Source organism: Perognathus longimembris, chromosome 24, assembly GCF_023159225.1.
Source record: "Perognathus longimembris pacificus isolate PPM17 chromosome 24, ASM2315922v1, whole genome shotgun sequence".
Taxonomy (NCBI): Eukaryota; Metazoa; Chordata; class Mammalia; order Rodentia; family Heteromyidae; genus Perognathus; species Perognathus longimembris.
In genome coordinates, this window is record NC_063184.1 from 17,038,330 (window position 1) to 17,050,839 (window position 12,510).

At 38.1% G+C, this 12,510-nt stretch overlaps 1 protein-coding gene across 1 annotated transcript in view; it reads left to right on the top strand.

Moving 5' to 3' along the window:
- Positions 1–12,510, top strand: part of Slc9b1 (solute carrier family 9 member B1) — a 31,758-nt gene extending 19,248 nt beyond the window's left edge. The window contains exons 8-12 of the mRNA XM_048333545.1: positions 2,856–2,962; positions 4,806–4,955; positions 8,596–8,704; positions 9,747–9,883; positions 12,169–12,510. Of these exons, the coding sequence (XP_048189502.1) occupies positions 2,856–2,962; positions 4,806–4,955; positions 8,596–8,704; positions 9,747–9,883; positions 12,169–12,387 (722 nt within the window). The 3' untranslated portion in view covers positions 12,388–12,510. The remainder of the gene's footprint in view (positions 1–2,855; positions 2,963–4,805; positions 4,956–8,595; positions 8,705–9,746; positions 9,884–12,168) is intronic.

The following is a 12,510-nucleotide window of genomic DNA, read 5'->3' on the forward strand; positions in this document are numbered from 1 at the left end:
GACACTTTCGATAGATATTTTTGAAATGTACTGTTGTTTCTTTTACAATCCTGTTATAAACAACTCTACAATTTAAGTACATGAAGAAGTTTTAGCATACAAAATCAGAACAACACCGTGCCTCTTTGGTGGTTGTGGCACAAGATCCTACTATACCAGTTCTGACTCCCAAGGTCATATCTGGCCTTGAAAGTCACTGCAGAAATTGTGAAGGTAAGCATTTCCACAGTTAGTAATGCTTTAACTATAATATTTGAAATTCAGTCATCTGTATTATACATGCACTAAAATGCATGGTGGCAAATGCCTTTAATCCTAGCTATTCAGGAGGCAGAGGTAGTAAGATCATGGTTTGATGCCAGCCTGAGCACAAAGTTAGTAAAATCCTATCTCAAAAAGTAAAAGTAAATAGGGCGAGGTCTTTCATGTCTGTAATCCCAGCTACTTAGGAGGCAGAGGTGGGAGAAAGACGGTAGAAGACCGACCTGGTCAAAAGTTTGAGGTCCTATTTTTGAAAAATAGCAAAACTGAAAAGAGGACCTGGGGCGTGGCTCCAGTGCTAGAACGCTTGCCAAGTAAGTATTAGGCCCTGAGTTCCATTCCTAGTACCACCCAAAAAAAGTAGTGTATAAAGTTGGGCATAGTGGTACATGTCTATAGTTTAGGCTCTTTTAGAAACTGAGTCTGAAGAAACTAATGAGCCCTGGAGTTTGAGGCCAATATGAGAAACATAATGAGACCCCTACTCTCTAAATAAATAATTAACTTCAGAAAATAAAAATAAGTGAGGGAAAAGGAAAAGATAAAAATAAGATCCTCAAGAGTCACTTTTAAAAGAATCTTTCCCTTCTGAACTTTTTGATGTAAATCTAACCCACACTTCTCTTTCTTATTCCTGCCTTTTCTTCACCTTTGTTATTGAGTACTACATCTCTCTCAACTTAAACTGTTGCTTTTATCATTTACAGTGGTTACAATTCCATCAGTCAGATCATGAGTGTAATGTTTCCTGACAGTGTCATCCCTTCCTTCATTCTCCCCATTTTCCCCCTCCCATTCCTATCCAAGTTACATAGTTCATTTTTTACACAGTGGACATTGAATACAATGACTGTATTTTTTTTCATTTTTTACAATTCTATTTTTGAGGGCCAGTAATGAAGTTTGACTTGAACTACACTTAGCCCTTTCAGAATAGGAGCTCTTGCTTATGCTCTGGTAATCCAAGGCTATAATTCTCTACTTATGTCTCTCACACACCATCCTGCCTAGCCTTTTCTGGTTGGCATAGAACCTCACATTTTTCTGGACTGGCTTTGAATGAGAATCCTGTGGATTAAAGATCTCCACTTCCCGCGTAGCTAGGATTACAGACATTTGCCACCATGCTTGCTTCAAAAACACTTTTCACTGTGGTAAGATTTACTCTGTTGCACATTTGTAAGCATACAGCTTGATAGAGCTAGCCATATTCACATTGTTTATAATCTATCTCTAGAACTTTCCATAAACGAATTTTTTGTATCCATGAAACCACTCTGTTTTCCCTTTTCTGCAGTTGAAAACCAGCATTCTATTTTCTGTTATCATGATTCTGACTATAGCTTATAGAAATGGAATCATACAGTATTTGACCTTTTGTAACTGGCTTTTTTCAATCAGTGTAAGTTCTCATATATGTAAAAGTAATTAGCAGAATTCCTTCTATCCTATGGCTGAATTATAATTCAGCTATTTTCTAATTCTGTTGTTTGTCTGCACTACATTTATCCATTCATATATCTTTATCCATTTATCTGTCAACAGACTTTTAGCCCCCACCCCCATGGACTGTTTCTATAATGCTGCAATGAACACATTATGCAAGTATCTCTTCAAGATCCTGCTTTCAATTCTTTGGGATGTTTACTCATTTCTCAGAGAGAAACTAAACTTATTTTTGTAACTGAAGGTCAGGGTTCTTGCTTATTGAATACTTTTTACTTAACTACTGTGAACTATAAATATGGTATACATTATTAACATCAAAGACCCAATTTTTTTACTTAATTATGAGCATAAAAGCTGAAGATCAGGCCACTTATTAGTGGCCTGTAATCCTGGCTACTCAGAAGGCTAAGATCTGAGGACTGAAAATTTCAAAGCCAGCCCAAGTCAGGAAAATCTGTGAGACTCTGATTTCCAATTAAACACACCTAGAAAGCCAGAAATAGAACTGTGGCTCAACAGATACAGTGCTAGCTAGCTTTGAGCACAAAAGCTCAGAGACAGTGCCCAGGCCGAGTTCAAGTCCCAGGACAGGCACACACATACACACACACACACACACACACACACAATATTATGATGTATAAATATGATCGCACATTATTACGAGCACAAAATTTGTTGGAAACTCAAATAACCTTTGCTAATTTTAGGACAGACTCTGGGATTAAATTACTTTATGTTGTTGTTTTTATTTTTACCTGTAAATTTTTTCCTTTGTGTACAATACTATATCCAAGAATTATTAATATAGCTTCTACTCAGGCATGTGCTAAATGTCACAGGTTCTTCATTGTTAGTTCCTCTCCATTTCTCTACCTCACCTGCTCTTCACACTGTGGCTTCTTTGTTTTGTGACCCTTTGACACAATGGAAATTTCTCTGTATATATTACATTATTTGAGAGCAAACATTTAATTTCAAATGCAGTTAAATATGCCTGCACATGCATCTATATTAAAGGTCCAATTTTCATATTCTGTAGGAATGTACCATTTCTTTATGACCCACCTAGATTTGATCTTCTAGTCAGAGTGGTATATGAGAACTACTTCTCTGAAGGTTTTCCTCTTTGTATGCCCTCACAGGTGCCGTCATTCATAACCTCCTCTCATCTCTTCGAGAAATAGTTATTGCTGTGCTGGTAGGAGTTATTTTGGGATGTTTTGCTCACTATTTTCCAAGTTCTGATCAGGTAAATTAAAAAATAGCTGTTTGGGGGCTGGGAATGGGGCTTAGGGGGAGAGAGCTTGCCTTGCATGCACGAAGCCCTGGGTTTGATTCCGCAGCACCACATAAACAGAAAAGGCTGGAGGTGGCACTGTGGCTCAAGAGGTAGAGTGCTAGCCTTCAGAAAAAGAAGCCAGGGACAGTGCTCAGACCCTGAGTCCAAGGCCCAGGACTGGCAGAAACAAAACAAAACAAAACAAAAACCCTGTAGAATGATAGTGTGTGAGTCAACTTTACATCACTATGATAAACTACCAAGGCAATTAAGTTTTATAAGATAAAAGGTTTATTTTGGCTCGTAGGTTTAGAGGTCTTGATCCGTGATTATTAACCCTATCCCATCATTGAAGCACAGAGTCAAGACAGTGAATTAAGGAGTACATGACACAGTAAGACCAAGTATTACACAAGCCCTAGAACCAAGAGAGGAAGAGGATAGGCTTGTGAAGTCCCCTTTGCAAGCTTGTTCCCTCAGTGAGCAAAGGACCTCTCACAGGCTTCATCTCCCAAAGGTCCTGTCAGCACTATTACCCTATAGATTAAAAAACTCTAAAACGAGGGCCTTGGGGAAAAACATTCAACATCCAAATCATAAGATGTCATTTTGGACATTTCTTTTTAAGACTTGAACACTGGGAAGAGCTATTAAACAGTACATTTCTGCTTATCATTTTCTTTAAAAGTCACTTCCCAGCCAGGCATTGATGGCTCATGCCTGTCATCCTAATAACTCAGGAAGCTGAGATCTGAAGATTGTAGTTCAAAGCCAGGCTAGGGAAGAAAAGTCTGTGAGACTGTTGTCTAAGTAACCAGCAAATAAGCAGAGGTGGGGTTGTGGCTCAAGTGGTAGAGTGCTAGCCTTGAACACAAAAGCTCAGAGAGTGCCCCAGCGCTTGAGTTCAAGCCCAAGAATGGGAACACACACACACACACACACACACACACACACACACACACACACAATCTCCAAAGACCACTCGTGATTAAATAGGTGAGCCAATTGTGATTGACACAAGTCAATCACTGATATTATCATTGTTTCCTGACATGGAAAATAAAGAATCTTAGAAAGTGTACTTAACTGAGACTATTCCCTTTCATTTTCTTTGTCTTTTGCCCCATACTTTTCCTTGAACATTTTTAGAAGTGATAGTTTCCCATTTATCTCTTCATATGCTTTGAATTAAAGGTGTTCCCACCCTCCCTTAAGACAGGCAACACTACTAAAGGGTTACTCTGCGTGTGCCATTACCCTGGCTTTTGATGACTTTTATCCTAACTGATATGTCACAGTTATTTTGACTAAAGAAACATCCCAAACATTTTTTTTTTAAGAATTCACTATGGAACTGTGGGCTACACAAGTCTCTTCCTTTCTTCTTTATTTTCTATTAGAAGTATTATTGTTATCTATACCAGAGATGTATCAGAGGATGGAAATTTAATATTTGAAAAAAGTACTACCAAGTATCATATCTGCCAATGTTTTTGGTGAAAAAAAATCAACATTTTAGAGTTATTTTTCATTGTTATTATCGTCAAATAATAGTTCACAAAGGGGTTTCAATTCAACCTGTCAGCTCCTGGATATAATGCGTCTTGATAAATGTCACCCTCCTTCCCTCTCCCCTGTGTCTCCCAAAGCCCACTTGTCCCCTGAATTTTCCTACTTTTATTACATATACACACTCATATGTGTGTGTTGATTATGACTGCATTCACTCACTTTTCCTCTCTTAAAGCTATATGATAACAAAAGGTCAGAGATAAGCCTTAGATATTTAATGTAAACCAATTTCTATTTGTAGGAAAAACTTCCAAAGAGGAGAGCATTCCTCATGCTGAGCATGTGTATTTTTGTGGTCTTAGGCAGCGAACGTATTGGTTTACATGGAAGTGGAGGACTATGCACACTAGTGCTGACTTTCGTAGCAGGGAATAAATGGTCGAAGGATAAGGTACATATTTTTAATATGTTTTAAAATAAAGTAACAGATTTTTTTTCATGTACAATGGATATTGAGAAATACCATCATACTAGTTGGAAATTTAGTTATCCAACTAATATATTATAAAGATTAAAACATAGAATAAAACCTAGATGATATCTTCATTCCCACCACTCATAAACACACAATTTTCTACCCCAAATTAATTATTTCTTTCTTTCTATTTTTTTTTTGTTTGTTTTATTTTTTTGCTAGTCCTGGGGCTTGAACTCAGGATCTGGGCACTGTCCCTGAGCCTCTCTGTACTCAAGGCTAGCACTCCACCACTTGAGCCACAACACCACTTCCAGCTTGTCCTATTTGTATGGTGCTGAGGAATCAAACCCAGGGCTTCATATATATGAGGGAAGCACTCTACCACTAAGCCACGTCCCCAGCCCTAATTATTTCTTCTAAGTAGTCTTGCTACGAACAGTTTTGTTCATGTGTCTTCCTGCATGTATACAAGTATTTTTGTATGAGTAGCTTCCCAGAATTAAGGTTACTGAGTCAAGATACCTTTGTTTGTTCAATGCTGGTGGCGCACGCCTGTAATCCTAGCTGCTCAGGTGGCTGACAGCTGAGGATCTCCAATTAGCCAGCAAAAAGCTGGAAGTGAAAGCAAAGGTGTGGCTCAAGTGGTAGAACGTCAGCCTTTGGGAGAAAAAGCAAAGCAAGAACATGAGACCATGAGTTCAAGCCCCAGTACTATCATATACACAAAGAAATTATTCTTTTACTTTTACTTTGATGGCCATTGCTAAATAATAATTTGAAAAGATTTTTATTATTTATACTCCTGCCAACAGTAAAGTAATATCTTAACCAGTTCTATGACTTTTACTGTCACATGGTTAAGGAACTATATGGCATTATTATAATCTATTTACACTTTAGTAATTAGTGGACAAAATATCTCTTCATTTGTTCTTTTCAAACTAGTCATTAGTAGTCTTTTCCCATTTCTATTGAATTATTGTTCTTTATATTTGGTTGAGAGATTGTTTTGTGTTTTTTTTTTTGCCAGTCCTGGGCCTTAGACTCAGGGCCTGAGCACTGTCCCTGGCTTCTTTTTGCTCAAGGCTAGCACTCTGCCACTTGAGCCACAGCGCCACTTCTGGCCATTTTCTGTATATGTGGTGCCGGGGAATCGAACCCAGGGCTTCATGTATATGAGGCAAGCACTCTTGCCACTAGGCTATATTCCCAGCCCCAGAGGGAGATTGGTTTTTGTTTTAGGTTTTTTTTCTCTTTTTTTAAAATATATTTTTATTTTCTTCAAGTAATTGTACAAAAGAATTGCCATTCAGCAGAGCAGTTTATGAATATAGTGCTGCTTGATCAATGTCACTTCTTTAAACAATCTCTTATTATGTATTATGTATTGAATTTTTTGTTATTTTAAAAAAGCAATTTACGGGGCTGGGAATATGGCCTAGTGGTAAAGTGCTCACCTCATATACATGAAGCCTTAGGTTTGATTCCTCAGTACCACATATATAGAAAAAGCAGGACGTGGTGCTGTGGCTCAAGTGGGAGAGTGCTAGCCTTGAGCAAAAAGAAGCCAGGGAAAGTGCTCAGGCCCTGAGTTCAAGCCCCAGGACTGGCAAAAAAAAAAAAAGCAATTTATGTATACAAGGCAAGTATTCTACCATCTGAGGCATATCCTGAGACCCTTTTGTTTTGTTTTTGAGATATGTTCTCCTAATTTTGCCTGGGCTTGCCTCAAACTCAAAAATATCTTGCTTCAGCTTTCGAAGTAGCTGAGATTTCAGGTATATGCCACCTGTCCAGACTTATAGTTCCTCTGTGTATCAGGATACTGGTCCTTGGTTACATATATATATATATATATACATATATCTTGTATATGGAAGATTTGCTATATCCATGTCTATCAATTTTTCCTTACTCGTTCTGGATTCTGCATCATGTTTAGGAAGGATTTCCTTATCCAAAATTCTAAGATTATAAACCATACTAGAGATGTGCTATTAACTATGTTATCATCTAATACTTTAGTAGCTATTATTTATTTAGTTTTAGCATTTAGTTCTTTCATCCACCTAGATATATCTTTGTGACCTCTATGAAGTAAAAATATATGTACATATTTGTGTGTCTGTATGTCAATATATATATACTTACACATGATATGTACATGCCTGTAACTGAATATAGTTAACTTTCATTAAAATCATTTACAAATTCATCATTTGGTTCTTTTAAATGCCTCTTTTAACATAAATTCTCACATATACATGTATTATATTTTGAAATCAGTTTCATCTCCTTTTATCTATTCAGCCCTATGCCAATACTACACCAAATTAAATCACTGTTGTTTTATGCCTGCCTCCTTACTGTACTTCTTCTGAATGTGTTTCTTCACTGTCTTTACCAGTATCCTTTTTTAGAGGTATTTCAGGATCAAATTGAAAGAACACCATGCTGTGTTCTGATATAATCACTATTGTGAAACTAATTGATTACTAAAAGAATGAAATACAAGTTAAAAATAAAATGAAAATCACATAATTCTTTTCACATGACAAAAACAAACAGGGTTTGAAAAATTAAGAGCAACAAATAGGATAATATACTATACAAAAATAGAGGGCTGGGATGTAGCTCAGTGGCAAAGCGCTTGCCTAGCAAGTGCAATGTCCTGGGTTCAATCCCCAGTACCAAAAAAGACAAAAAAAAAAAAAAGAGTAACATTGTTCATTGTGTTTTCTTTTTATTATTATCTTTAAGTAGTTGTACAAAGGAGTTGCCATTTAACAAAGCAGTTTATGAATACAATATATCTTGATCAACATCACCCCTTCCAATATTCCCACCCATCTCCTTCCTATCCACCCCTTCCCTCACTCTTCTTAATGGGATATACATTGGATTCTTGTCTACATATTTTTTGGTGGTCATGGGGCTTGAACTCAGAGCCTAGGGCTCTGTTCTCCAGCTCTTTGTCCTCAAGGCTAGCACTCTTACCACTTTGAGCCACACCACCACTTCCAGTTTTCGGGTGGTTAATTGGATTATGAGTCACATGGGGACTTTTCAGCCCGGGCTGGCTTTGAATCCTGATCCTCAGATCTCAACCTCCTTAGTAGCTAGGACTACAGGTGTGAGCCACAGCACCTGACCTTCTTTTTCTCTTTGTGCATATGGCATGTCAGGATGCATTTCCATAGGGTTGGGTTCCAGATAACTGTTAGTAGAAGTCTTCCCAACTCCTTGCAAGGGGGGCTACATGTTTGCACAAGCTGTTATGTAGTGCCATGTGGTTCCATCCCTTCTCTATCACATTTCAGGCAAAAGCTAGAACTCCTCTTGAATGTTTATAGAACTCTGAAAACCTCCATTATTTTCCAGCAATAATGTAGTTTATTCTATAGTCTTGTAGGTTTCTTTGAACTACTTCCTACCTAAAGTGTTTCAATAGCAGAATTAGCCTACTCAGGTTGTATTAAATAGGTTTTAACATTTCTCCTAAAGACACAAAACCTCATCAATTTTCTAAATGCTAAAGATGACTTAAAATGTAGGAAGTGCAGTTATCTTTATGTGCAACAGTAGGTAAAATATGTTTCTCTCCTTTCCACAGACTGAAGTCCAGAAAATTATTTCAAAAGCATGGAATATTTTTCAGCCACTTCTTTTTGGCTTAGTTGGATCTGAAGTGTCTGTTGCATCTCTTGAATCAAATACTATTGGTAAGAATAATGAGAATTTTTAAACTACACAGTTCAAAACTATGTAAGAAAACTGTACATTTTTATCTACAATATATCTTTGAGTGACTACAAAGACCTTTGAGAACTCTGTGTTAATACAATATATTTGCTCTTGCTCTACTCTGTAATTTTTTTTTGTTTTTAACAAGAAACAGACTTGAATATTTCTATTGAGTGCTCCAGAGAAACATAGATTAAGATTATTTTTCCCAAGGGAAAATGCCTAGATAACATCAGATGCTTTGGATTGCTTTCATTTAAAAGCACTCCCAAAATGCCAATTAGTCTAGAATTGAATGCCATCTGCTTTCTTTTTCATGGTACTTGCACCATCAGATAATCCTTGGCAGTTAGGTAGGCGACTCAGTCATACCTTTATTTTTTGCAATAATTATTTTTCCTTAAAATAGACATAGAGGGCTGGGGATATAGCCTAGTGGCAAGAGTGCCTGCCTCGGATACACGAGGCCCTAGGTTCGATTCCCCAGCACCACATATACAGAAAACGGCCAGAAGCGGCGCTGTGGCTCAAGTGGCAGAGTGCTAGCCTTGAGCGGGAAGAAGCCAGGGACAGTGCTCAGGCCCTGAGTCCAAGGCCCAGGACTGGCCAAAAAAAAAAAAAAAATAGACATAGAGACTCGACAGCCTTCACATACTTTCCAGCTGAAGTTTTAGTTATCTGTAAGTTATCTGTAAGCATTAGGAACCACTTTCTCTGCCAGATGCTGGTGGATCAGGCCTGTAATCCTAGCTACTCAGGAGTGGGAGATTTGAGGATAGTAGTTTGAAGCCACTCCAGGCTGAAAAGTCCTTAAGAGAATGTTATCTTCAATCAACCCCCCAGAAGGTGGAAGAAGTGCTGTGGTTCAAGTGGAAAAGTGTTAGCCTTGAGCAAAAAGAACTCAGGAATAGTGCTCAGGCCCTGAGTGTAACCAGCATACACACACACACACATACACACACATACACACACGCACACTTCCTTCTATTTTGTTATTAACACTTGTTTTGTCTATTACAGGCTTTAGTGTTATTATTCTGTCTTTGGCACTATGCACTCGAATTTTAACTGCCTTTCTATTGATGTCTTTTGCTGGTTTTACTTTTAAGGAGAAAATATTTATTGCTTTAGCATGGATGCCCAAAGCTACAGTCCAGGTAAGAACATATTGATGAATGACATTGCCTCGTTCGTAAAGAAATGGAAAGACTTGGGAAAAAAAATTATACTAAGTGAAGTGGGTCAGACCCCAAAGAATCATGTTTTACCTCATTGGTAATGATTAGTACATATCTAGCATAGTCTTAGCAGAGGATCACAATAGCTCAATAGTATGTACATATGACCATATAAGATGATGCTAAGTGAAATGAACTCTTAAGATATGGAAACAAGTGGTTTTTCATTGTTGTTATTTTTAATGTATTATGTGAAATTATTTCTTTTTTTCTTTGCTATGGTTTAGCTCCTCTTGTCACTGTATTTGATATTGGTACCCTGGGTAATGTGTGTGTGTGTGTGTGTGTGTGTGTGTGTGTGTGTGTGTGTGTATGTGTTTGTCTGAATTAGGGAAGGGAATGGGAACATCAAAATGGTGAGACAACGGACAAAAGGTGAACCAATGCAACAGCATACTTACAAGACAATACATTGTAAACAGTGCAACTTAGGGTGGGGGAGGGAAGGTAGGAGAAAAATAATGAGGAACGAGGTAACAAGTTTGACAAGAAATGTACTCACTACCTTTGTATGTAACTGTAACCCTCTGTGCATCACCTTGACAATAAAGTTAAATTTAAAAAAAAGAACATATTAAGTCATTGGGAAATGTGTACTGAGGAGAGGAGCCAGGATGGTAGTTTAGAAGCAGGTAGCACTTTCCAGCCTCTCAGTAGCTTGGAACTGAAACAACCAGAAAACTACTTCTCTGTGAGAACTGCAGAGGAATTAGAGCTGGTGACACAGGGGTCTAGGCTCTATAAATAGCCCACAAGTTTGCTATTTGCAGCCAGCAAGTCCAGATCCATGACTTCCATAACAGGGCTAGATAGCCATCCAGTATGCCATCTTGAAGAGGTTCCAGAAAGACCTGGTAAAAAATTGTGCACAGACCAACTGCACCAGAGAATTCCTCCCCCCCATCCCATGAGACAAGAGATGAATGTTGGTTTGTTTCAATGCTGCTTCCAGTCTCAAACCCATCTAGGAAATCCCAGCAGCAATGTGGAGCTAAGTCATGGGACCAGATCACCAGCAAGCAGAGTCTTGGAAAGGAATGGGTGGTTTAAAGACCTCAGTTTCCTCTTCAAGTAGAATCAGGACTGGATGCAGCAGTGTGAACACACAGCAGTTCACTACCAAGCCACATGTTCTTTGTGGAATAGTAATAAGAAAATCCATCACAACCCTGCCAGAACCCAGCTGCATCTAAGTATCAGCTGGGAAATCTTCAGCTGAAAGATCATAAGAGACTAAACACCCAACCAAAAACTTGAACAAGGATACACACAAATCCCAACACAGAAATATCAGTAAAATGAAAACACAGGATATGTATCTTTTTCAAAGGCTGAAAATCTCCAACAAGAAAGGAATTGAATGAAAATGAATTGATGAAATCTCAATAAACTTAAAAGATCAACAACAAGAATGACCAAAAAATTAAAGAGGGATGTATAAGCTCCTGATGGAAATACAGTGAATTTAAAGTGAATTTCACCAAACAGATGAATAAAATAAGGAAAACAATACAAGGTATCAAAGAGGAATTCAAGCTAGATGCTGGTGGGTCATGCCTGTAATAGGAGGCTGAGATCTGAGGATTGCAGTTTGAAGCCAGTTTTGGCAGAAAAGTCCCCATGACACATTTTTTTCTCCAATTAATCACTCAAAAACCAGAAGTGATGCCGTGGCTCAGAGTGGTAGAGAGTTTGCCTTGAGCAAAAGAAGTCAGGGACAGCACCCAGGCCCTGAGTTCAAGCCTCATGATTGACAAACAAAAAAAAAAGAGGAAAGAAAGATTTAGAAATCCTGCAATTTTAAAAATCAGAAATGAAAAGCTTAAACAAAAAGCTCAATCAAAAGCCTTACTCATAGAATCCCCCTCATATAAAAAGTTTGTCAAGAACACTGAATCACATCCATGTTCAGTTAGATCTCCTGAGGTGCAGGGGGCAATAGGACCTTGCAAAGGAGATGTATAAATACAGAAACCCCGTGGGGACAAGTATACAAAATCAACCTCAACCTAGCTTCCCACTGATTTGTCATGACAGCTCTCTTCTTCCACACATATTTGCTAGCCACAACATAATGTAGTAGACTACTAAAAATTTTTTAAAAGGACAAGACTCCTAGGTTTCAGTTATTTCAATAAAGACATTTGCTTTTATTATACCTTGACACTAACCTTTGTCTTTATGCCCATCTTCCCCTATGGCAGGCTGTATTAGGTCCTCTGGCTATGGAAACAGCAAGGCTCACCTCTGCACCTGAGTTGGAAGTATATGCAAAAAATGTGATGACAATGGCGTTCTTAGCCATTTTGATCACAGCTCCAAATGGAGCTCTGTTTATTGGCATACTGGGGCCGAAAGTACTCACACGCCACGATGATTCAAGCAACCTGCACATAAAGCTGTCAGATTTTCAACATCACTGAAAAGTTTTGCCACCATCCATTCACTTGCTGCCTAATGAATTACCCCCACACAAACAGAAAAAGAAATTAAAGTACAATTATGTGGAGACTGTACATAGAACCCAGGATTTAATAAATATGTGA